The sequence below is a fragment of the Lingula anatina genome, chromosome 9, assembly GCF_051362555.1.
Source record: "Lingula anatina isolate TDL-2025a chromosome 9, LinAna3.0, whole genome shotgun sequence".
NCBI lineage: Eukaryota > Metazoa > Brachiopoda > Lingulata > Lingulida > Lingulidae > Lingula > Lingula anatina.
In genome coordinates this window covers 8145417-8172302 of record NC_141775.1, presented here as the reverse complement: position 1 = coordinate 8172302, position 26886 = coordinate 8145417, and the positions used below count along the sequence as shown (strand labels likewise).

The 26886-nt window shown below is 35.5% G+C and overlaps 1 protein-coding gene across 6 annotated transcripts in view; it reads left to right on the top strand.

The window, feature by feature from the left end:
• LOC106151030 (rap1 GTPase-activating protein 1) overlaps positions 1-26886 on the top strand; it is a 135313-nt gene that overhangs the window by 16217 nt on the left and 92210 nt on the right. The window contains exon 1 of one of the 6 annotated variants that reach the window (XM_086996201.1): positions 10283-10352. The exons of 4 other annotated variants lie outside the window; for them this stretch is intronic. In XM_086996201.1, coding sequence (XP_086852327.1) covers positions 10298-10352 — 55 coding nt within the window. In that variant the 5' untranslated portion in view covers positions 10283-10297. Of the gene's footprint in view, positions 1-10282; positions 10353-13168; positions 13257-26886 lie in introns of those variants that run through there. One more of the 6 variants, XM_086996200.1, reaches the window with a different exon arrangement.

The window sequence follows — 26886 nt, the reverse complement described above, 5'->3', positions numbered from 1 at the left end:
CGTCGGGGGAGTAATAGTTCTATTTAAATTATTACAGAGAAGCCATCGTGCCACAAAATTGGCTAATGAGGATATTGTGGGCTTTTATGATTGTCTGATAAGAGCACAGAACAATAGAACACACAACCATTAAGACAGTGGTATTGGGCTTTTTGATTTCCTGAACTGTTGCTTTTAAGCTTAAACCATTATGATGGAGTCAGTAGGTATTTGGAGTGGCAAAAGGAAGATTTTCAGTTTTAACACCAAAAGTGAGTAGTGTGTGTTTTTTGGATGGAGTGTTTGTTCGTGTATATGTATGTGTGTGTGTGTCTCAATAGCAGTTACCATTACATCTTAAGTTATATATATTGATTTACCACAATATCAGTGTATTTGAAGCAAAGGAGGCATTTTTTTATATCCTTTCTGTTAAAATTAACTTTGCCCTTTCCATCTACATGTATTTAGACGGATAGGCATTACCACCATGAGATCAATATTGATTTTGATTCTGATTTTGATTGGGCTTAATTGAATTTCTTGTTTTATCTCTCAACTCTTGAAAAGAGTCATTTTGAACTATCATTTTTTATCAGATGCCAATTACAGTTACACGTGAAATTCACCAGTGACTTAAAAAACAAAAAATTTGAACTCAAAATGGATTAATTGGATTAAAGTTCTGTGAAGGGATGTGGAAATGGTATAATTTGGTTAAAATGTTTTTAATGAAATTTCCAGGAGGATAAATCTTTGCCATATTAATTGTATGCCTTTAAAAGGAGAATATTGTCCTTTGCTGATTTGAAACTGGAGATTCTTTTGAAATATTAGCATTCAGCTGGTGTAGTCATTTTAGTAGTATAATTAGTAACAGCTTTTCTCTAGTTGTATTTTGATAGACTGACAAGATGACTAAACTGTATAGAGTTCAGACAATTTTTTTGCCAATTGAGAATTTCTTTTGAGTCATCTTTCACACCTTTGGCACAGGCAAAGAGATGTATATAGAGATCTTCTCTACATCTTTTTGGTACAGGCTTTAAAGGTAGGTGTTCCTGAAACATTCTCTTACAATATTTCTTATTATCAATATTTTACAGGTCTTTTAAGGAAAATTAATTTGGCCTGTTGTATAATGATATGTATTATGCCTAACCTGGAAGCTAAGACACCTCATATATATATTTCAATAAAAAAGAATATTTGAAATAACCTGGCATGCATGGGGGATATCCTGTAAAAGGTTTACATGTACTTTGGATAGATAAATATATTTGTCAGGTGTGCAACTTATTAAGAAGGTATGGCCATGATAGATATATATGACTCATATCAATTGTATTGGGCATTTCAGCAATGAGGAAATATGGATATTTCTTGACATTTCAATTGCTCCCAGATCTACCAGTACTAACAGACATCAAGAGGTAGCTTTAAATGATATGTCATGACTGTGCTCGCACACACACACACACACACACACACGCAGTTGAAATACTGAAAAATTATCTTATTTCATAAAGAAAGAACTTGTCTAGATTTTTTCCTGAAGCAGCCAGCACAGGTTTTTTTGTGAGATAAGTAAGGCCTCATGTTCCAATAATGAACTCTTGCATTTAAGCAGGAATAGGTGATAAATTTTGGAGACAGAAGCAGCTCGCTTTGGGAAAATTTGTGCTTCTTTTTTTTTAACCCTTAACTGAGTCAGTTATCCAAGTTGGCCACATCAACCACTTGAGCAGATGTGCAGAGAGCATGGAGTCTTATAAATAATTTAGGTGGTTTTTGAAAGGGCATCATACACGACCATATGTGCTACATCATCATCTTTAGGTACATGTGGAATCCTGGTAATTTTCTGGGTAGTCCCAAGCAGCTCCTCACAGTGAATTTCCCAGTGTGTTAATGTATTTACAGCCTGTCAGTTAGAAAGCTAACATATAGTGGATCCATACAATAGAAAAAAAGGAAACTATTCACAACTACATTTGAGATATTTTGATTCAGTTTTTTTTGTTAAAAATGATTTTGAGTTCTTCACATTTTTCCATTCTCAAACAAAAAGAAAATAGTTTCTTAAGAGATGATCTGTTTCCATCAAAGGTCCTTGATCACAAATGTGGTGATTTTACATATTTTAGAATTGCCAGTATATAGAAATCATTTCAGATCTATGATTTTATACATGACATTTTAGTTTCAACCATGCATGACAGGTCATCAACTGCAGATACATTTGTTGAGTTTCAGCTAATACATAATTGAATAAAATCAATAAAGATATTAGTTACAACAAACAAAAAACGCATAGACAAATAGATAAATGAAATGACCCCCTCCCTTCTAAACATCCAGGATGAATATATATGGAAGTACTGTAGTCAGATGCAGAAATACCAGAAAAGTTACACCATAGACTATTCTAGAACAGATGAGACATAAGATTATCAACATAGACCAGATGCCTGGAGGGGTGATCTGAGAATATTTTAGTTCTCGTCAGGCTTAGTCCATAAGGATGCTCAGGATATTATTTTTTATGATTTTTACGACCCATAGGCTGTGAGTGTGTTTTGTGCATGTGTGTGTATGTGAGTGCGTGCATGCGTGAATGCATGTTTGTTTGGAGTGAGGGGGAGGGGTTTATAAAGAATAAGCTAAGCTCTATTGGTGTAGCTGAAAAGGTCTGCTATGAGCTAAAAATTGATCTAGCTTCTATGCCTTTTTTTAGTTGGATCGACTATGGGAGTTAAAACAGTCTGCTTTTGCTTAAAGAAAAAACTCCCCCACCTTTGCAGTTGCTGGCTAAAGACCTGTTTTATATAGGAGGAAATCTTAAGGGAATTACAAACATGAGGACTGACGTAAATGGGCTTGCATCTCATGAGCGTGTTTCCCCAGATGACTAGATTGTGTTGCCATTGTGATTTAATTGTCTCGTATTGACGTCGATACATAAAACAGCCAAGAGTTTAAGCACTGTCTATAGCTGTGAGGTGGGGGTTACAGAAAGGCCCCGCTGGTCTTCTGATAATGAAATCAACAGAATATTAATTAACCTCTTTGATGGCTGTTTTAGACCTTATAACTTGGTACTGTCTGGACTTAATCTAGATGTTCCAGTAGCCCGTCCTACAGATATTTGTAATATGTGCTGGCTATATCATTGGTTTAAAAACCACCTATTAGTAATATAATTTGCAAAGCTATTCTTTGAAAGTAGCATGCAGGTTTTTAGTTTTAAAAGGTATACAGGTCACAGCAGTTGGTTATGTAAAATGGCCTTGAAAAGAAAGGAAAATGTGCTCACAAATTAAAGGTGTCACAGTGTGAGTTTGCACTTAAAAATCTACTTAGGAGTAATTGTGGTTGTTGTTATGTCAGCTTGTACCGGGTACATTTTTGAAGACACTGGTGGAATTGGGATGCATGTGATACTAGTTTTCACAAAATTTGAGAAAAAGGGTGAATTTTATAGGGACTTTACATGTCATTAAAATCAGCAAAAAATTGAATTTTGTAGCATTTTTTTATCAAATCAAACATTTTACCCCCAGAATTTTTTAGCTGCAGAATAAAGGAAATCAATGTTTGAATCATTCAGATGAAAAATGCATGTTTTATTCTGGACATCAGAAGGACAGGCAAACCATGTATTCAAAAGAACTTTCACTAAATTTTCGTTCAGTCTTTTGTGCATTTCTGTGAAGACAGGCTGCAGTCTCATTGTCGCTAGTGAGAGTCACCATTGTTTTGGACTGCCATTTTTTGTAGAGTCGCAGCATGCAAGCTGTCATGACACTGGACATTTGACACAAAATTGATGCTTTAAAAAAGACACCCTGAGAGATATTGGGCAGGTTAAATTAGTACTGGTGAAAACCCACAGTCTGGACTTTGATTATTATATTTTTTAAGCTATAATGAGGGAAACATGAAAAAGACTGCAGAAATGAAAAATGGATGACAACTTGTGACTTATATTTCATATTTCTAAGCCAGCTTTATTTCTTTTACCCTGAGCTTCAGAGATAACTTGCCACTAACCTCTTCACTATAGCCTATCTTCATCGTGTCAAGTTACCTCTGACCACATTCGATAGCCTCCGCCGCCCGCCAATCAAATTTAAAGCCCGCACTCAATGACTCATTGAACGATCTAGCCAATGAACGCGAACGAGTCAAAGCGCGCTTTGTTCAAATCCGGACCAATCAAAGATAAGGCTGAATATCAGGGACTTGCCGTAACCTGTGGGCAGCACGCAAAATACATCATCCCTCAGTAGATAATGATGCAGGGCCTCAAACTGCTCTGGTTTCAATTCCGATATACTCATATCTTGCAAAGAATCAAGAGATAACTTAACACATTATTTTACGTAGTCACTCGTAGGAGACGCCATGCTTTCTTTGTGTTCGGTTATGCACTTGGAACTACTCGGATGTCTCCGCACTCGACAAAAACTTTGTTGTTAGTATGGAGCTTGCGGAATCAGCCGAGGATTGCCGATTGACGGTCAACCAATCAGCGTTTTCACCAAACTTTGGTGAAAAATTTTGAAACATGGATTCGATTGGCTTATATAAACTAGGTCAAACTATTTTCGTCAGAGGTAACTTGACACGATGAAGATAGGCTATAGTGAAGAGGTTAGTGGCAAGTTATCTCTGAAGCTCAGGGTGATTTCTTTGGATGTGGACAAGGAATATTAATTTACCCAACCATTAATTATACCAAATCTATCTATAAGTATGTTTCTAATGATTTTTTAGTGAACAAATTTTTACTGTAAGTTGTAACATTAATTCGGACATACTCAAAAATTCAGAAACTTGGGCTAGCTGTCATGCACAAATATAGCCCGCGAAACACGGGGTGTATGAAAACACTGATATAGGTCCCTATCATTTCATAAACCCAGCAGCAGCGTGGGATAAAATGCACTCCAGGTCTGGTGCCAGCTACTTGGCAAAATAGTAGGGAGAGGAAAAGGTAGGTAATGGAATGGAATGGAGAGAGGATGATTTGGATATGTTGGTGTCTGGAAGAGGCTATCTACCCTCATGGTACCATGAGAGATTCGGGGCCAGTAACCTGGTTAATGAATATCATTTTTTTTTTATTTGCACATCGGAAGGTACAGGGAAAGAGAAAACCAGTATCTGGATATTACTTGGACAATTTACATGTGCTACAGGATGGATGTTTATTACTAATGATAATATTGCAGGAAGGGCTGTTATTCTTTCGCACTTTTATTTTTTTCATTCTTTTATGTCATTTTAAGAAAGAGATGATGAAGATAGATGAATGCAGTTATGAAGTAAGGCTGAAGTGCACTCAGTGCATTTACATTATAAATATGTATAATTATATACTTGTTTATATAGCCCTGATATTGTGGAAATAATTGTGTAATAATTTATCTGCTCTGCTTTTAACCATCCCCTATATATCAATTTTGACAGAGTACTGGCAGTTCAACCATAACTCTGCTAATAGGATGGGGAGGGGGAGCAGAAAGATAAAATATGAGCAAAGCAAGTAAAACATCAGACGACAGCAAGTTAACTGTAATATGTGCAGGGAAGAAAATATTGCTGAGATTTTTGAGTTTCACTTGTTTTTTAAATTTTCTTTTTGGGGGGAGGGAGTGGCAGACAGGGGGATACTTAATAGAGTTAATAGTTAATAGAGTGTCATATATGGCCTCTGTGTCTTTGATGGATCTGCGATGTCTGTAGGATTTTGCTTAGGCTCACCAAGATTAACTACTTTAACAGCAGATTTCCAGCAATTTTCTTGGTTCAGTTGACCAGCAGGTTTTCTTGTGGGTATGGTTCAGTTGGTATAATATGTGGACTAACTGATATGCTGACTAAATATGGCCGACCATATTTAAAAGCAGTGCAGCTTAAACCCTTGACCGTCTCCCCGCCTCTACGTGCACCATTAAAAGAATTAAATCTCAGCTAAGAGATTTAGACTGGGTTCCCATACCTAGATCGATCCGTCTGGATCGGTCTAACTCCTTGGGGAGTCTCACTATATATTGCTATCAACTAACCTGCTTAAATGTCTGTCATGCCTACTGAATCAGCTAGGGTAAAGATAATTACCCCCTAACAGCTTTACTAGGCGTGACAGACATTAAGCCAGTTATGTTGATAGCAATTTAGTGAGACTCTCCAAGGAGATAGATCGATCCAAGTATCTGTGGGAATGGTCTCTTAAGGACCCTGCAGTGACGGCCATGTGTAGGCGGGGAAGTCATCATGGAATATTTAGTCTGCGGATCTGTGAGACCATGGATATGTAGTATATATAGATAGCAGGAGTCAGCAAAGGACATTCACTACACATACCCATCTGGTACTGCTGTACTTGAGGAACAGCTGGAGGTGATAGCTTCTAGTAGATTATATTTAGCTTGATTTCTACAAAAGAAGGAGGGGTCAATTGGGAAACACTTTGTAGCTGTCATTTTTCTAAAATTATAGATCTGTCAAACAAATGTGCCAGCTGAATGTGTGGTAGCAGCTATTTATCCTTGTACTCTGGTGGTTCATAGTGTTAGATATTTGGGTTCATTTTTGAATTGATATTGTAAGACTGATTATGATTTGAGAACTACATGTAGCTGTCAATCTTCAACTGTGACTGTCAACCTGGATCTGTTACTGCCAACCTTGTACTCTGACTCTCGACCTTGTACTGTCGCTGTCAACCTTGTACTCTGACTGTCAACCTGGTTCTATGACTGTCAACCTTGAACTGTGACTGTCAACCTGGTTCTATGACTGTCAACCTTGAACTGTGACTGTCAACCTGGTTCTATGACTATCAACCTTGTACTGTGATAGTCAACCTGGATCTGTGACTGTCAGCCTTGTACTGACTGTCTAGCTGGGTCTGTGACAAAATATTAAGGATTTATTAACATTTGACTGCTCTTCAGAAAAGAGTCAAATACTGGGATATGTAACTTTAATAGTAAGTAATTTTTTCTGTTATATTTCAACAACTGGAAGATATCATTGTATAAAGTGTGAACATTGACAAGCAAATTAACTGAATTCCATAAATATCTCTGTTTGAAGTATAACTTATTCATTTTGACCCTCCTCGGGCAACTAAGTCAGTAAACAAACACCATTTTCTTTTCTGACTTCCTTTTCTTGCTAAATCAGATCAATATCATTTATAACTTTCATTTTCTTGGGATTACCACCATTCAGTTTTGCTCAAATTCACAATAATAGCTGTTAGACAAAACTGTCATATTAACTGAGGGAGAGAAGGATTATATAATAATAGTCTATGTCATACAGCACTCTGATTGTTTAGCAGGTGCTTGTTACTTTATATGTGAATAAGTGGTAGAGGGGCTTAAGGAATACTCAGAACAGTTATCCTCGTATCATTATGTTGTAATTTGTCATATTTCTACTAATTGAATTCAGTGTGCTATTCTTTTTATAGTCTGTGATTGAGTTGTCTGTTATAAGATAGTAAAGATGCTAGCCAGATCACAAAAGAAAAACCAGTACAGCTTGTTTTGATTTATAAGATTTGTCTAAAAAATTAAGGCATCATAGCTAGAACATTTACTGAAAGTTACAGGCCAGCATTATTTATTTCTTCAATATTTATTTCTACTTTATGTACATGTACAATACATACATCTTAATATAGATTCATAAAAATAATAATTGTTACAAGTTAATCAGAACTATAAGTAAGTGTAGTATAAAAGGCAACAAGTAAAATTGCCAGTGCTTCTGTTCTCTTTGATGTGGTATTCTGGTTAGATTTAACTGACATCTGTGGTTAGGGGTCCTTTAAATGTCATTATGATAGGCACCATGTTTTTATTTCTCTTAATGTGATAGGGCACACTATGGAATGATATGGATAATAAATTGGGAGCTCATAGTCGGTGTTGGAACTGAAGAACATATTCATGGCCTAGACAAGTGTGCAATTTCACAAAAAAAATTCTGTTGAATATATAGTATATAAAAAAAATGAAGACATGCAGAAATGTATTTCTTTTTCTATCAGGCAAGATTTTCAGGGAACATTTATTTGTGGGCCTCTCTGTCGGTTTTCAGCATAAAGGAGCTAGACACACTAAAAAGGTTTTTTCTACATTACAAGAGTCAGCTGATTTTTTAAATCTTTTTACCCTTTTTAAACTAAAATTGACAAAAATATGCATGGCTGGCAGAGAAATAGAATGTGATAGAGGAGATAAAGGAACACATCTGTCATCTCCTCCAGACACAGTCAGAACAACCAGTCTAAGTGTTGATTGTTTAAAGCACTATTGACAGGGGATACTGTTGTATCTGTAACATTTATTGTGGGCAAACTGTAAAGAGTTTTGGCCAGTACCACAAAGTTGACTTAACATTTTTAGCTGGTCAATTTTAGCCTTTTCATTTTAAGCCCCAAAATTTAGAACTATTTATGAAACACTAGTCACCAAGAATTTATTTATATGCACATTATTACATTCATGTTGAAAGAGGAAGCCACTTTAATTTTTCCTTGGTGTTGTTGAAAATATACAAAGCAGAAGTAAAGATCAGTGAAATGAATTATGTTTCACGCAAGGATTCCCAAGTGTAGATTTCACTTGTATATTACACTTTGTAGATTTATGATTGTAGATTACACAATGCAGATTACACTTGTTGATAACACTACCAGGTGTTACAAATCTCACCTGTCACTGAGGACATGCTACCTGTTGGGTCCAGGCACTGACATGCTCCGTTTCATGCCAGAGTCTCATGGGTGACATGTTATACTGGTGAATACAGGATTTTTTCATATGGAGGGGAGAGAAAGACAACTTTTTTGTTCTTGATTAAGCATCTTACAAGCAATTTGACATCATACCATGTGTTTTCTGTTTCATTCACCAATTTCCTAATAATTTTTTAAAACCATGAATCCATATTGGCAATTTTCACTAGTGCAGGTGGCATAGTGGTGAAGACAGGACCTTACCATATGGGGGTGGGGGAGAGGAGGTAGGTTGGGTGAATATTTATTAATTTTTTTCTTGATTAAGATCATTCCCTGTAAACACCCAACATCATTTTGCATTATTTCATTGCTTCTAAATGACGCACTGATGTTATACAAACCCCTATTTTTCTTATTGCCTCATTCAGTTCTGCCATTCGCCTTTTTAATTTCTGTAATAGTTAGTCTTTTACAATTTTTATGCTGTTTAATATAATTTGTGCAAAAAAAATCACAAGTGTTACTATTTAATAATTTGTTGAGATTGCCTCCAAATGTTACTTTTATCACCATTCAAACAGTGTGTGAATCCTGTGTAGACCCTGAAGGTATTTTGGTATAAAGCTTTGTATATGAACCTTTTTTAACATCAAAGTATGGATGTCAGCAATTAAATTAATGGCAGGCTTCATACAATGCTACTAGTACCATGTAATTTTTTGTGTCGCTGCATAATTTTTGACATCAAAGTATGAACATCTGAAGTGAAGTCTTATTAACCATTTGGTCATTGATGCAAATACATTTAAGGGGAAAAAATTCTATGGGAAAGGTGCATAAACACAAAAATGTTTGGTGATAAACTTCAAAAGGATTGTTATCACAAAAGCAGTTTTAGTTTGCATTTTTTTGTCTTTTTCTGAACAAATGGCCTTTTTATCCTCTTATTTTGATGCAGAGCAGACCACTTCTATAAAAAAAAATGGGGGGGGGGTGTCTTTCAAAACTTTGTAAGGTCCTCTCCCCCCTGCCTATAGGTCTGTCATTATTAGGTAACTGCCAAGTAAATTTCCCTTATCTTTCTTTTTCTTTTAATTATTAAGGTGTTTTTGAAATTTTGTTGTGCTATTATGACTGAAAATCAAGCTCATTCAGTTTATTTCATGCATCATATTGAAATGAGTATGCACCATGTCCGCTAAGTTTACGAATAGTAATTTTCAAATTTTATGGCTGAGAATCAAACTTATTCAGTTTATTTCATGCATCATATTGAAATGAATATGTACCATGCCCAATATGCTTACATGTAGTTATTTTAAAATTTTATGCCCAGGAGCAGGGGGGAATGAGTTAAATTCTCAGTGAACCTCATCTGCCCAGGTACAGGTATGACACAAGGGTGGTACTCATTATTTAGTCCATGAATGGGAATTAGCTTTGATGCAATATATGTATGAATGGTGGCATTATATCATACATCATAGCGGGTTATTATATATGTGATCTACATGAAATAACAAGGATGTGAGTATCTGTGAGTAGTTAGTGGACATGAAACTGGACCTTAAAGTGGACATGAGATGGCCAAAGATGAAAACCTTTATTGGTGAGTTTGGAATGGAAATGTTTATTTAAATAACCCAAAATTAACAACATGCTCCCAGAATGTGATGATGAAAAAATATTATCGATTGGAGCATTAGAAATGAGGTTTATAGAAGAATAGACTCAATAATATTTAAAGTTAAAATTGTCCTATAAAAGAGAAATACATGTACCACTAACTGGCAGGCCCATGGGCAAGGGGGGTTAGGAAGATTCAAAAGAATCACAGTTTTGGTTGGAAAAGTTCTGCTCTGAATCATATTTTTCCTGGTACTAATGCCATCTATTAAGTCAACTTAGAGGTAAAAAGGTCCAATTTTCAGAAGAAGAAACCCCTTATTAAGTTCCAGGCTGCAAGTCTCACTGGGATTTAGTTGTTGTATCTCTGAACCTTCTGATCCCTAGTGGAGTAAAAAAAAACACAGCAACCTTTTCAGGACCACTATTTATGTACATGGTTTATTTCATTATCATCCTTGTGACCAAAATACACTGCAGTTGTGCTAAATAGATATTGATTAGAGATTTGGGCCTCAGTTTTGATTTTGTTTTTTTTTCCTCTGAAATTTGTCAATTACAAAAAAAAAAAAAAAAAAAAAAATCAGAAGGAAACTGGTAGAACTGAAAGCTCGTGAGTTGGTTCCCTTGCAAAAAGATTTCCTGTGGGATCCTTTGTATAATTTCCTTTGGGAACCTGTAGGATCATATGTTAGTGAGGAATCTGTGTGAGGGAGTATTCCGAGTTGAAAAGTGTATATTTAAGCTTGGTGTTGTTCACCATAAAAATATTGTATTTTATTCACCGTCATCATTCACTTGCGTGTTTAAGTACCTACTGATCTTTGTTTATCATTCACAGCAGTTAATGAGCGATTAAAAATCAATACATACTCAATGGAATGTGCTTCTGTAGTGATCGTGGAGCCGAGCTCGGCAAACGGATCAATAAACCCAGTAAAACAACAACAGTAGTGTCCCTTTGATGTTACGCCATGATTAGGAATTATCAAGCTGTCATGAGCTTGAACACATTTAGTGTTAACCCCACTTTAAGTCGCCCACTCCTGCTCAGGTAACCTTGCTCAGGTGCTGGCTCGAGTTGGGGAGGAGAAGGGGGGAGGTGCTTATTTTCCCGTATTTTTTTTTGTCTCATTAGAGCCTGTATATTTGTATGTATGTGCGAGTGAGTGTGTGTGTGTGTGTGTGTGTGTCTGTGTGTGTACATGAATGTTAAGTTTACAGTGATTAGCAGTTATTATTTGTTGCACGCACACACACACACACACACACACACACACACACAATGTTATAAGTAGCTGAGACCTTATTGAGTTTCCTCTGTGAAATTAATGAAAATTAAGATAGGAATTGATTCAGTTTTTTATCCCATAACATCATCAGATTGGGGGAAATTGTATTTTGTCTCTCATTTGAAGTCTTGTAATATAATAAAGACCCAGTGTTCAGTAACAGAAGAAGACATTTCTGACAAAATTTCATTTAGTGATGGAATAGCATTACAATTAATGGATCATTTTTTATATTCACTCTAACATATATGAAACTATTGATCATAGGAATTTTTAACCAAGACTTAACCCAGATAAAGTCCAATCAATGATATTTTTGTCAAGAGCAGTATGAAAAATATGATAAAACATCTAAATTAACATTGAGTTGTCACACTTCTATCTACAAAAGAAACTGCATACTTGAAGTAGAACTCAGTGGCAGATAATACCCAATGGTGAATTTAGATGTAAAGCTTTGTATATGAAGCTTTTTTAACATCAGAGTATGAATAACAGCAATTGAACAATATGATACAATCCTACTAGAACCATGTTGTTTTCAGTGTCTCTGCGTAACTTTTGACATCAAAGTATAAGTGAAGTATTTTGAAGCACTGTACAAAAAGACAAAAAGGGTAACCCAAAAATAAATTTGCAAGAGATATTATTCTAAAAAAGTTAAGACATTTTCATATCCATGGGATGAGTCTTCATGAGGACAAATGCGTTTTTCTTCAAAAAATATTTCACCACATGTGACTGCTGTTTAAATACTGAGAAACAATCATTTAAATGACAGTTCTAGGGAAAAATCTTGAGAAGAAAAAAGGATGATGTTAGGCCCTTACGGAACAAAAAGAGACTGATTGTGACTGTAGCATGCTACTACTACCACCTACACACTATAGAGACACGCAATCATACAATCTGATTCATTATGCTCTTACATGTTCATAAAATCATTTACACCATTAAGAGATTAAATGCTTCCTTGACGGCATCTTTGATTTCTTCAATATGTCTGAGTGGAGGGAAAACAACTGGCCTCAAAAACCTACATTGATTTTGGATACTTTACCCATAATCTTTTTCCAATAGATATTTTTGAGTTGATAAACTGTTGCCACACTTTGGTGCTCTGATTATGATGAACAGAACTGTGGATTGAGTAGTAGTAATTGTGAATTATAAAAATAGCTATAATTGAGATATTTGTATGACTAGAAAGTGAATGTATGTCTTTTAAGTTTGTTTTTGCTAAAAACATTAGAGACAAACATTGCCAATTTGTGATCATTATTTGGTAGAATTTGTAGTTTGCAGTGAACAGATTTTGTGCCTGGGAAAGGAAAAAGGATAAGAAAAGGCAAAGAAAAGACATTCATTTGATGAGAAATTAATTTACAGGGAATTTAGTCTTTTTGAAATTCCCAAAGGAGTTGAAACACATTGAATGGCTATTGACTATTGAAAAAAAGAAAAAGAAATTCAAAAAGCAGAACAATTTACAGACAGCTGCTGAGAAAGTTTTGGATAAAAAATGGCCTTTATTTGGAGAATCCTTCGTTGGTGCCTTGGAGGCATTGGTAGAAAATACACACACCGGAGAAATGGTAAGTCCATAAAACAAGAGGTTTTTCATTCTGAGTTAATGTTTTAAAACTTGGATATGCATTCTAAAGGGCAAAATTTAAAGACAACACTGCATAATCACTTCAAATGAAATTATTGTAGTTGTTCAACTTTTATGTGATCTGAGATAATACTCGTAAATAAGTGAGTGTCTGAGAAATTGACACAGTAATGCAGAAATGTTGATTATCTATGTAATTTGGTCATCATGCTGAATTGCTGATTCAAAAGGCGAACACTTTAAGGATATTTATAGAAACTAAAGGCTATTTTTGCACTGGCTTGAGTTATACTACATGAACTTAAATCTGTATAAGCCTTTCTCACTCATCAGTAAACACATATCTGTATAATAACAATAGGTCATCAGTGTTCTTATGTGTGAACAATGGCTGTTATATTGGACATCTGAGGGTTATTTCAGGAATATAATTGTTGAAGCCACGAACGTTATTGTACACCTTTGGAAAACTTGTGAGAAAGATAATTTGATATCTTTGGGTGGAAAAGATTTTGAATGAACTAAGATGGAGACAAACTATCCCAAACAAGTCTGAACTTTTTTTTTTGCAAAAGATATCAAATACTCTTTTTCTCAATAGTAATGAAGTTCTTTCAGATCTGTTTCGATCAGCCTCTCAGACATATCTTTGTTGTTCAAAGATGGCTTTATCCCCACCTGGGAGTGCATTATCAATAAAACCAGTACACTCCATGGGTCTTTATTTCTGCGTTACATGACTTTCCTTTTCAGAAGGATGTAGCCACATGGCCCTGAATGATATATTAAGTTACATGTTGTAGTTTTTTGACAGCCAATAAGCTATTTGACAGTGACAAAGTGTAGTCATTTGATAACTACAGTACCACAAGTCCGAGGGTCCTTGGGGAAGGGAGCGAGGGATTGGAACGAATCACTCTTTTGGCTTGGAAAAGGTCCATTTTGAATGAAAATATTATAAAGCCTCTTTTGTTACATGTATTATAGTAAAACCGCACTGTAAGAAGGTACACTTTTTTTCAGAAAGAGACACCCCCCGATTGGAAAAATGCTGGCTGTAGCCCTAGCTGACTGAGTAGAACACGAACTTGCAATTATTTTAAAATTACTGATTCTGCAGAATTATATCAATGTTAATAATGATATATTGTTTTATTGACAGCATTCACAGCTTCTTTTCTAGAGGAATTAAGGAAAGACTCAGTAGATATTGATTAACCTTTAGGAAAATGAATACCACTTCCCTTGGCAAAGGGAGATGATATCTTACAGTAGTTTTTTTTTTTTTTTTTTTTTTTTTTTTTTGATATGTAAACAGTAATGCATTGATTTATTCTACCTTAGGTATGCAATGTGCTTTTAACAGATTTTGACAAACTGTTGGGGATTCTATGAACAATATATTGGGCTTTTTATTTTATTTTGATACTGCACAAAATGTTGCTGCTTGCTGCAAATTCCTGATTAGACACAGATCGAATAGCTCCCCTGCGGGGATTATGCAACAAGCATTCAAGTGGGTCGGCCATATTTGATCTGCGGATCTGTTAGTCCACTGTTCTGTATGTGCTCAAAGAGCGCATTCTCAACGAATTAAGCCAGGCTTTACAAAGCCGGTGACCTAAAAATGGCGGACGTACATGAAAGAAAAACCGCCTAATCTTTTAATAGTCTCTCCGCCTCTCACACGCCTCCCCACACGTCGTCCCTGCTGGGTACAGTAATTAAATCCCGGCTCCGAACATTAATATTTCCGTGAATATCTCTGGTGATATTATCTCCGTAGATAGTCGATTCATTGCTGCTCTACGGGCCAAATTATTCCTTCTTCGTCTCTGTTTTCAAAGATAATAGAACAGAAGAGCTTTTTTCCTTCGATCGCCTTCAGCCGCCATGCTTTCTTTACCACGAGTTTAACTGATGAGCATGCGCACTTAATATTTCTCAGGTAGCTTCCGCATGGCGAACGGAGCCGAGATTTAATTACTGTACCCCGCAGGGACGACGTGTGGGGAGGCGGAGAGACTATTAAAAGATTAGGCGGTTTTTCTTTCATGTACGTCCGCCATTTTTAGGTCACCGGCTTTGTAAAGCCTGGCTTAATTCGTTGAGAATGCGCTCAAAGAAATACCAGTGTCGATGATTGGAAATATCAGTGAAGATTTTTTTCCAAACATCTTCAGAAATATTTATTTGACTGTTAATGTGGAAAAAACATTGGCTCAATCCGCAGAATTCATGGCATTAAATTACATGGAAATGCAATATGATCATATTGATGATTTGAAAGGGAATAACCGACAGAAGACTATTATGGGTACAAAAGTTGATGAGTCAGCACATTTCCTAGGGGAGCATCTTGTTAGCCCTTTTAGAAATGTAATATCTGTCAGTAATCAGAAGGCAAGAGTTGAATCCAGTTCACACTTGCTTTTTAATGCATGACCTGAACCGGTTTTGGATGATCCATGTTATAGGTTACTAGACAAAATGCATAGAAATTTCATCTTTTAGTAATGGAAGGAGAAAGTTTAAACCAATTTACACTTGTCACCACTTATGCTTGGCCTGAATCGGTCTTGGATGATTCATGTTTTAGGTTACTTGAGAAAATGTGTAGAAATATCATATCTTTCTGTAATCATTTCAATTTGTACTTTCCTCCTCTGGAAAATGCTCTAAACTGGTCACAGAAATGTCATCATAAAAATATGATTATTTTACAAAAAGAATGCAGCAATAAATATCATTCTCAACCAATAATGAGTTGGATATCTATGACTTTAGCCTGAATGGAGCTTGACCAACATTTCTAGTTTTAATTCAGTTCTTTAGCCAAACAGGATGAAAAAGATTGAAGTTACAACAAGTGAATTCAACATTGTCATCTGGTATATCTTGTGAACCTCGGATACCTTTTATTTGTTAACTAATTATTTAGTTAATAAATGAATTCAGTGGGTGTGTGTGCTAGACTTTCATGTTTTTTGTTTTATTAATTTGAATCTTGCTGAGCTCTAACCTGGATCAAAAAAAGATTCAATCCGGTGACAAGTGAATGCTTCAACTAAAATTATAATTATAGAAGTTGGTGATTAGGCCAGTCTTTCATGTTCTGTGGCATTTTTTTTTGTCATATCCTTTGTATTGACATCATTTCTATCACCATAATCTGGTGACTAATAACAAAATTTGATTTTTGATTAGATCATGCAACTTGTTCTTCAGCTAGGAAATAAGTTTATAGAGTAATTTACTTTAGGCTATTTCTTGCTCAGCGGGTTCTGCTTTTTAAGTCTCAGGGTTTTAGATTAGAAGGCAACCCTAGTCATTGGGGAAATAGGATTTTTTTTTTGTTATATTCTTTGAGTTATTTTTTGATAAGTGGAACTGACAATGTGAAGTGATTTCTTTTTCAGTATGATTTTGAAGATTTTTTTTTGATGAAAACATATTTCCTGAGCACAACACATTTATTGTTTGATTTAATAACATGTAGCTATATTTAGAGACACAAAGGGTGAGCTATGTAAGATGTTGATAATAAGCTTTGATAAATTTTATTTTGTATGAGGAAGAAAATTAGGAGAGGAAAAGATTATGTGGGTGTACTTGTGCACTTCCATCACAGTATCTGCCTGTCTTTGTGTGTGTTGTGTTTGTGTGTACGTACACATTTGTGCATGCATAAGTCTGCGTATGCATGGTTGTATAGGTAGATGTACGTGTTGTAGTGTCAAAGAAGTCTGAGCTAACTGATAGTCCACATATAGTGTTTTTCTGAGAGTCTGTGTTTGTGTGTGTGTGTGTGTGTTTGTATGTGTGTGTGCACTTATGTGCGCATGTATTAGTCTGTGTATACATGTGATATATTGTACAGGTATGTGTGTATGTTGTGATTTCAAAAATGTTAGAGCCAATCAATTTTAATCTAGTGCATAGTGCAATGCATATGTAGGATCCAAATACATGTCATTTTTTTATAGCTAAGCTTGCTACATATAATTGCATAATAGGATTATTAAATAATATAATGCCAGATGGGTTCATTAGTGGTTTAATTAAGTTAATTGGTGTAAGTTTTAGATTTTAAAAGTGTAGATTAATGATGCAGCTTCAGCTGGCTGGTATTAAAGTAATATCTGATTTGAAAAATAGGTTGTAAAATTGGATAAAGATTGAAAGAAAGAGTGAAAGAGAAAAAATAACGAATGAAAGAGAAACAGGGGAATGAGTGAGTTAAAATATGAATAATGAATTATGAAAAAATAATGGGTTAAAAATCATAGCAAAGAATGCAGTGTAGAGACATTATTTTGAAAATGGAAGAAAATGAAGTATTTTTTCAGTTATCTAAGTATGCAGCATTATTATTTTTGCACACGGTAAATCATTTTAACCTCAGGTTTTTATAGGACAGAAAGGTCATTGGAGGAGAATGAAATGAGTCTCTGCACTCTTTATATATCACAGGGGAGAGCTGATATTTGTGATATTGAACCTGACATTGCACGCGCATAGTCTATTTTTACGTAGGAAGGTTTTCACACATAGACAGTCCTCAGAATACAGTGATTACTGTGTAAAGATATTGTTTGACTCACATTAGCAGGATATTTGTTTTACCACATACTTCGGGGGTGTCTTGTTTAAACAGTGACATATTAATAAAAAGTCGTAAGATATGTTTCATTTTTTCCCATTGGCACAAATGATTGAATTGTTTAGTGATCCAATCAGCCTACATGTGCAACTCGAAAAAATAAATAAATAAATAAAGTGAATAATTGAAATGATCAAAATGACATAAAAGTAAGGGAAACAAAACAAATAGAGATTTGTTTTTTATTTTGTTTTGATACATCACACTATATGCCCTCTTCTCAAAGTCATAGATCAAATTTTTTCTCAATGTTTTCATGGGAGTAGCAGGGTAGATAAAGGAATTGTCAATAAGACCTGTAAACTTTGTATTGGTATACGTGGACGTGATTACCTCTGCTTCAGTGGTTAGGTGTTGGCTAAAAACATATTCATTGATGGTATACTGATAAATTATGACACTTTTTTATCATAATTTCCATTTGGTTTTGTCATGTATCCAAGGATTTGAAGGTTATTTACTTAAAAATTCATGCAAGCAGAAAAAATTCAAATGTTACGGTAATAAAGAACATTTTGTACTGAAAAATCACTGATTACTTTTTGACAAATGAAAAGAATTATTGTACCAGACAGGGATTAAGGGTGGATATGGGGGTGGGGGTGGGGGGGTGGGGGGCTATAAGAATTTTTGGAAAAGTATATGTACTCTGAATCAAAAATTAAATGTTCAGTGGTTGCATGAACAGATGACCCATTAACTAACTGATCTGCTGACTAAATATGGCTGACTCCACTTGATAGCAAGCCGCCTATAATTGCCCTGATCCTGGTCTCCCTGCCTCCACAAGCACCATCCCTACAGGGGTCTAGCAATTAAACCTTGGATCAGAGTATTAATCCATTAAATTAATGTGTGTGGAGATAGGGGGACCATCAGGGAATTAGGCAGCTTGCCTTTAAGTGGGATCGGGCATATTTAGTCATGTTCAGTCAACTATGGGAGATATTCTCCACTGAGCAAATGTTCCTATATTTTTTTTTTGCAACTTGATCCAGAAGTTGAAAAAGATGTGAGTAAAAAAAATATTTGATATCGACAATAACAGCTGTTTGGATTCATCCTTGTCAATTGTTGGTCAATGACAGAGGCACTAATGGCACTCTATTCTGAGATGTTTCTAGGAAAATCTATCAAGAAGGTTTCTGCTTCAGTCAATTGTGGGTCAGGGCCAAGAGACTAATGGCACTTCATTCTCGGAAAATATTTCTAGGAAAATCTATCACAAAGGATATAGAGCTTTATTGTTTGACTGTTTTGCAGGGCCCAAGGGTGTTTCTCTTTAGTTAATCCATTCAGTTGAACTCTGATTCTCCGTAGTGCTGTAATGCTCATGTGGGCAATGTATTCAAAATGGTGAAAGAGGGTTTTTGACAACTGAGATTACATTTTTGAAATTGCAGCAAATCTCTCTCCCTTTTTTTCATTAGAGTGTTTCATTCCTTCATTCAGGCTTTGTTTATATTTTTGTACTTAATTATAAAGATATATAAGGCAGTCAGGTTAGTCTTTTGAATTAAGCCTTCTGTTGGTGAAGGCCCAAAACAACATCAAGACGTCTTTTCAGAGAGGACCCTTAGGGTTTCGCTGTATTTAATTCATATGGGATAAACATTAAATATATGATTATCTATTTATGCAGAGAAATTATGCAGCACTATAGAATGTTTATATGTCTAGAAAAAATTACAAACATCTTTAATGCTAAAGAGTAAGGGGAATACACTGATTTTCAAGAAATTCCCAGATTTATTAGTGCCCCAGGAAGCTATTGTCTGAGGGAATTTGGAGGGGGGTATCTCCCCCCCCTCTTCCAAGGATGTTCCACCTTTAATCATGGTGATTTGCAAGATTTACTAGGAGTCAACAGTCTTTCAAGATCATAATGGTCATTATTAGTGCTCTCAGAATATTTATGATCAGAATATTGAATTTTGTAAATTACTAAGAACATAGCTGCAAATTACCAGGAGAGTTAAATTTAAAAGAAAATAATTGTGATTTACTATCATTAGGAGAGAAAATTGATTTATCTTGATTAAACCAAATGCAAGAATATTATGGACTGAAACTTGTGAAATTTATCAATTATGAATATTTGGAGAATATTTTTGCCTATTGAATATGGTTTATAGAAGTGTACTTGCATATATGCCTTTGAAGTGCCAGAACCTTTTGAGTAAAATGTCTTTTTCAAAATAGGAGATTTTGAATGAATATATTTGCACGAACTCTTAGGAATTCCAAAGCTAGCCAGTGGATAAAAAATCCTTTTGCGAATACAAACATGGATTTCTACTCAAAATGGATGAAATCAAATCCTGGCCACAACAGAGAAATATCAACTTGTTTAGTTCAAAATCTAATAGAGTGATATGCTGCTGTGGATTTCCATAATTTGATCATTAAACTCACCTGCAGTGTTTGTTATTCACTCTTCAAAGGGCACAGTATGCAAATTTAATACAAAGGTGTATTCAGACACAGATTCACTCAAACCTATTCAGGTCCAAAATGCAACCAGACTACCAAATTAATTGATAATGAGATCCATCTGTGTAGACCCATTGAGAATTTTCTACTTAATTACATTGAATAATTAACACATGGAACCATTTTGTCTTCAGTGACACATTGGTAACCAAAACTGGTTTATAAGTGTGTGACTGAATGTGCCTCTAGTCCTGCATATTTTTTGTTTATAATGAAATGAAAGGCGGATTCATTGGACAACTCCATAGATGGACTTTCATGCCATTGCACATGGTATTCCTAGGATTTTTTGTATATCTTGGGAATTCGCAGAACCTCTCTGAACTCACTTCATACTTATGCTATGATCATGGACCATGCAGTGCCAGATTGGGAAGGAAGAACATATAAACTAGGAAGATCAGTGTTTAAGCCTGTAGTCTACAATTTCAAAATGGGAGTTGCTTCTATAAAGGATGGACCTTTTCACCTCCTTTGGGGACCAAACATACGAAATGACAAGATCTAGATCAGATTCTTATTAAAAGTGGATTTTTATATGCAAAAGGGCAGCTTTTCCTCCTCCCTCCCCCACCCCCACCCCCACCCATGGGCTTATGAGTCAGGGTACGTACGGATAAAATTTAGTCCCAAAATATTACACGTCCCTATACTCCTGTTTCCGATAGATACATAAAGGAAAAACTGAAAAAAACGTCTTTTTAGATTTAAATACCGATAGATCCGATTTTTTACTGCTGTCCTATATATTTGCGTTCCTATAGATACGACGTCCTCATAAACCCACGTCCTTTAAATCCACATACCTATAGATCCACGTATTTTGAGATCCAAATACCGATAGATCCATTACAGGTATGCTTTTGCTCAAAATGGTTGGTATACTACTCAGTACATAAAATGCACTTCTTTAAAACGACAGTACACATATTAATTCTTTCAGCAATATATTAGATTATATTATACTAGATCGTTTTCACACAATACTCAGTGAAAGAACATAAAAAGAACAAAAATGTGTTGTATATTTCACAACGCTTACTGTTCTAGCGTCAGAACACTGTTTAATGCGTTTTCAAAATGTAACATTCGAACACATAAAAAGTGTTCTGAATTTACATGTAAATACACGTGTTCTAAAAAAAAATCATAAAAATGTGTTCTATAGGGCCTATTTCACAACACTCAGTGTTCTGGTGCCAGAACACTGTTTAAAGCGTTCTCAAAATGTAATATTTGCACACTTAAAATGTGTTCTGTTTCATGTTTACGACGCGTTCCCGAACTTTAGAGTGTGATAGACGTGTAGACGCGAACGAACATGTATGTCTTGTTTGAACACCTAATACATATATAAATACATAAATAAATGAATAAATAATAAATATCAGGTTGTAATTAAGTCACATCACTAAGTGTATCAGTATTCGCAGCCAGACTATCACTCGAAAGCCTCATACCTGTATCTAAAGTTGAATATCGGCCTTTTAGCCGATTACGATGTCAGATAGATGGATCTAGCGGTACCTGGATCTAAAGATACGTGGGTTTATAGGAATCGGTTGGTGGATCTATCGGAACGTAAATTTAACGAAACGTAAATCTATTGAGACGTATATGTATAGAGACGTATCTATCGGGACGAATATTATATTGGGACGTTTATCTATATGGCGGACCCCATGAGTCAGATCATAGCTAAAGTACAGGCAGTCAAATTGTTTAATGTCTGAATGACATCATTAGATGACTATAATAATTCACCAGGGATCTAAGATTAATTCAGCAGTTGTGACTCCCCAGAAAGCCAAATTCGAAAAAGAAAAAAAATCAGATCTGCAGATTAATACCACAGTAGTGCAACCAGTTAAAGGAGGTTTGTAGTGATCTGTTTGCTGCAAGCAACAATCAGTCATAGACCACAAAATCAAATGTTGGATAATAATTTTGATTGACTGGTGCTATATCACAGAAGGCTTAATCACATGGTCTGGTTCTGTCTGTTTGGTCTTGTCTGTGTTCTCAAACATTTGCCAGAGAAATTTTAGGTTTATTATCAAGTGACTCAGGGTGGGGGGTGGGGGGAGGGGGGGCAGATGTATACTGATAACAGAGACTGGTTTTCAGTATTCTGTGAAACACAGTATGCATAAACATGACTTTTGGGGGTATTTAAAGGCTGTATTTACAACTGCGGACAATGTAGTCTGTGGATCGAAGTGACTACAAAAACATAGACAATTATCCTCTATATAATATAAATATATGATGGGTAACTGGTATAAGTCTTTTGTCAGGGGAATTAATGACCCTCATTCTTTAGAGGGGAAACAAGGACCCTTGTTTATGTGTAAATGGACTATCTGATTACACAGTGGTTTATGACTGAATATGGTCTATCTGGCCATTGGGAATTCTTTGAACTTGCTAAAGATGCCATCAATAGATTACAGGGTAAAATATATAGTGGCTTTTTATTTGGCTAAATATCGAATTGTACCAGTTCCAGCAGTTGTTTTCTTTTTATCTGTGATTGGGCCAGTGAGAGAATTAGCATATATAGTTTTCGCAGAGCAAGAGAACTATTTAAATTGAATCAAGTGACAAATAAAACATTTGATATTTTTAAAAGGTAAGTTAATAAAGCCCAGATAAAACCAGGTTTTCCATCATTGTTATTTTTGCAGAATATGGTAATTATAATAATGGGATAGAAAACATTTTGAGAAATTCTTCATGATTAAGGCTGTATTCCCAGAGCTTTTAGATTGATCTATCCCCACGGGGAGTCTCACTAGATTACTGTCAGATAATCCGGCCTAAATGTCCGTCCCGCCTACTACAAGCTGTAAGGAGGTAATTAACTTTCGTGTCCGCTCAGCTGACAGCTATTTAGCGTGAACCCCCAGGGATTTAGGTCGATCTAAAGTAGATCGATCTAATCTCTGGAAATGGGGTCTAAGTTTTATTCATGTGACAAAGCAGTTTCAAAGCATCGGCAATTATATGAGAAATGCCATCTGAAATATAATGCAGAATTCAACATCCAGTCTCTGGGATAAATTCATTGCCTCATTATGAACAGAGTAAAGCTCAATCAACTCAGTTGGTATATATAATTGAAAAACAGCGGATAGGTCTTTGTTAATTACTAAGAACTTGTCGTATGGCATCTTCAAATCAATTCTTTTGTGACAGATCCAGGTAGTCTGTACTGGTACATTGGGCAAGGAATGAGAGACACCTTAAGCAGAGCCAATCGTCTTAATTAACTATCTAATCATCCTGAGAGCTGCTGCATCTTGGGAATTCCAGCGACATTACCACCAGCTAGTCAGGTTCCAGGCAACTTGTAAGCTGGCTCAGTAGGCAGTTATGTAGGCGTCCAGGAATTGAAAATAGATTCCTTTTAGGCCACTGCTATCTTCCAAAGTGATTTAAGAAGAATCACGTTGCATGATAGAAGTGCGAGCCATTGAAGAGACTCAAATGGAATGGCAATTGGTTTTATCCACGCACTTTTCTCGCTATTAAGTGAAGGTTATGAGAAAATTTCCAGCTGTGAAGATCATGCAGAGTAATTTCTGAGCAGATTATAATCGGTATAATGAAAGGAAAGGTTTAGCTGCTGAGAAAATTTAAACTTTAAACAGACGGACAAAGACAAAACAGACATAGACAAAAAAAAAATGACTACTGGTTAAAAAAAAACAAAATGACAGAAACTGGATTTTTTACATGATAGCTAAGTAATGTGAATGATGATTATCTAGCAGAATCAGTAACTGTAATTTCTCCCAGACAACTACAAATTCTAAACTCACATATTTAACAGGAGGTAATGGAATTATGACACAACTTAAAGCTGCTGAAGCAACCTTGATTTAGTTTTACCGCTTGGAACCCAACTTTGCAAGTAGGGGTTTAAGGATTATAATTGCCCAAAATCCATTAAAAAAGGAAACTAAATGTTGTGACAAGGATGTCTAAGTGGAGCTCTGATTTATTATTTTTTTCTGATGATGGCAGCAGAAGTTTTTTTTTTTTACGAAACATACTGACATCAATGTAATTACAGTTGAATGACAATCCAGAAGAGAAGAATTAAAGAATCATATGTTGAACTCCCAAAGAGATCACAGGGGACTTCCAAGCTGCATAGAAAACTAAATGTTGTGGATAAAATCATTGATCCCATGCACTTGTGAATAATACACAGTAGCTGTGTTATAGTAGTGTTTTACAGCAGAGAAAGCATGGGAAAGATTCAAGCTGCATACTTGATAATGGCACATCGTAATATAAAAATGGATTGCATTACCACGACAGTTTAAATGAGGAGACAAGTGCTTGCTTTAACACTTGCTGCGAAGGCCATGCACAGAAGACCTTGGATGATTTTTAAATAATAACTCTAGGGATGTGTATGGTATTTATTCAAAAATTTTAAACCTCAGATAAGATCGCCAAGATAACTCACCAATGGAGACTCTCTAACATGGACCAAACTGTGGAGCATTTTTTTTAGGTGAGGAGTCTTACATGTTGCACGCATTGTTCATTATAGTGGTAATTTTGTGAGAACAACATTTTGATAGAAATGTTGGAAGCAACATGATAAACATGAATGTCCTTATGAATACCTTAACTTAAGATTGGATGGAAAAATGCCAGTTCACGCAGGTTCATATTATCATGGGATATTTTTATAGATATTAGGCCATAAATGATTTTGCGATGTGGATGTGAAGAATATATAGACATGCAGTTTTAATTATGCCACACTAAGGAGAGAGGCAAACATTGGATGGAAGTTAATTCTTTTCAAAATTCCTTAAAAAACAGCCTCAAAAAACAGCCATTAAAGATTGACACAAAAACTAAGGGGAGACCAAAAGTGATAAATATTTTAAAAGAGTAAAAGAGTCTGTACATGATAACCAAGGGAGAGTACTCTGACATGCACTTTTTTACAGGTCTAACTATTTGAGGTTTTATAAAATATACAGAAGACTTAAAAACCAGTTCCAGGTATATGTAAGAGCAAATATATGATACAGTAAAGTTGAAGTAATGGCAGTCGGCCGTTGCATTAGATATTGATGCAGAGATTTAGAGCACAACTTGGGTGTGTGGTTTCCAGTGACGGACAGGGTAAAATCCAATAAAGGGCAGCCTTCGGCCTCTAAGAAAACCCAAGTGGCTGTGAGGCGATGGAGTAGATTCCATGCAAATTTGGCACTGAAAAAAACAGCAAAATTCAACCAATGGCAGTTTCTCACAGAGATTAGGCGTATGGATTTCCTGGATTCTGTATTTTGGGAATTGGAAGTTACACGCTGTCTGTAGTATATAGTTGAGGTGGAACCATGATGGAGTGAGTGTTACCAGTGGTAGACATCTCGCAGGGATTACTTTTGAGACTGTTATTAAATGATTATTGTACATTATATGGCAGTGAGAATCGATCCAGATGACAAAACTGTGCCAAGAGCTGAATGGGATAATTTGTTTTTCACTTCTGAATGCAAAACTGACCTATATAGCTGTTCTAAATCCCACAGGTATTACATGTGGAAAGTTTAGAATGTAGATGCACAGGAATGAGAAGGTTGTGCAAAATTCACTCTCAGAAGGAGCTCAGCATTCAGTTTCTTGAGGTTGATTCAAGTGATGGTGCACCACAGGAAATTACTTGTGTGCAATTCTATTAGTGCCAGCCACGCTTAAACAAAATTTGTAAACCAAATTTCAGGAAAAGTCGGGTAAAACATTCTGAATGGCAAAAGATGCTGATGTGGAGCATAATTATTTTTATGAGATGGAAAAACTTCTAGGCAATATTTACACTGGCCTCAACTCAAACGTTAAAGTGTATTTATATTGCCAGAGTTAAAGATGTACGTACTACAGGGATATTCATATGATTTGAACAACCTTTTACTTCATGACAGCAAATGCGACATAAATGCTGTGAGATTATCTAACCACCAGAAGTGTAGAAGTTGAATTTTTATTGTACTCCAGAGAATTCAAAGGAAAGTTCACGACTGACAGAATCTTGAAATATTTCCAGGATTTTAGCACTGAAACAGGAAGGGGCATTCAATGAAGATCTTAAAATGGTCTCAATAAAAGATATGTTCTTCAGTTTGTGCGACTATATTTGAAAGATATTTGCATGGAGAATTTTCATGCCATCTGTCAGAACAGTGTTTAAGTCTTGGTTCATTTAAACCATTTTTTCCTTGAAATTTCTTAGATTTTTGAAAGGCATCATTCGTGCCTTTAGCATTGGCAACTTAATTATCTCTTTAAATTTTTTGGGTGATTTTCAAAGCCAGATTTGACAGTGCAATTGGTCTTTTGAGGCAGGATTTTGTTCTTGTAAGCAATATAATATCCTATTTTTTAAAGTCATACAGGAGTGTAAGAAACATCATCTATGACCACA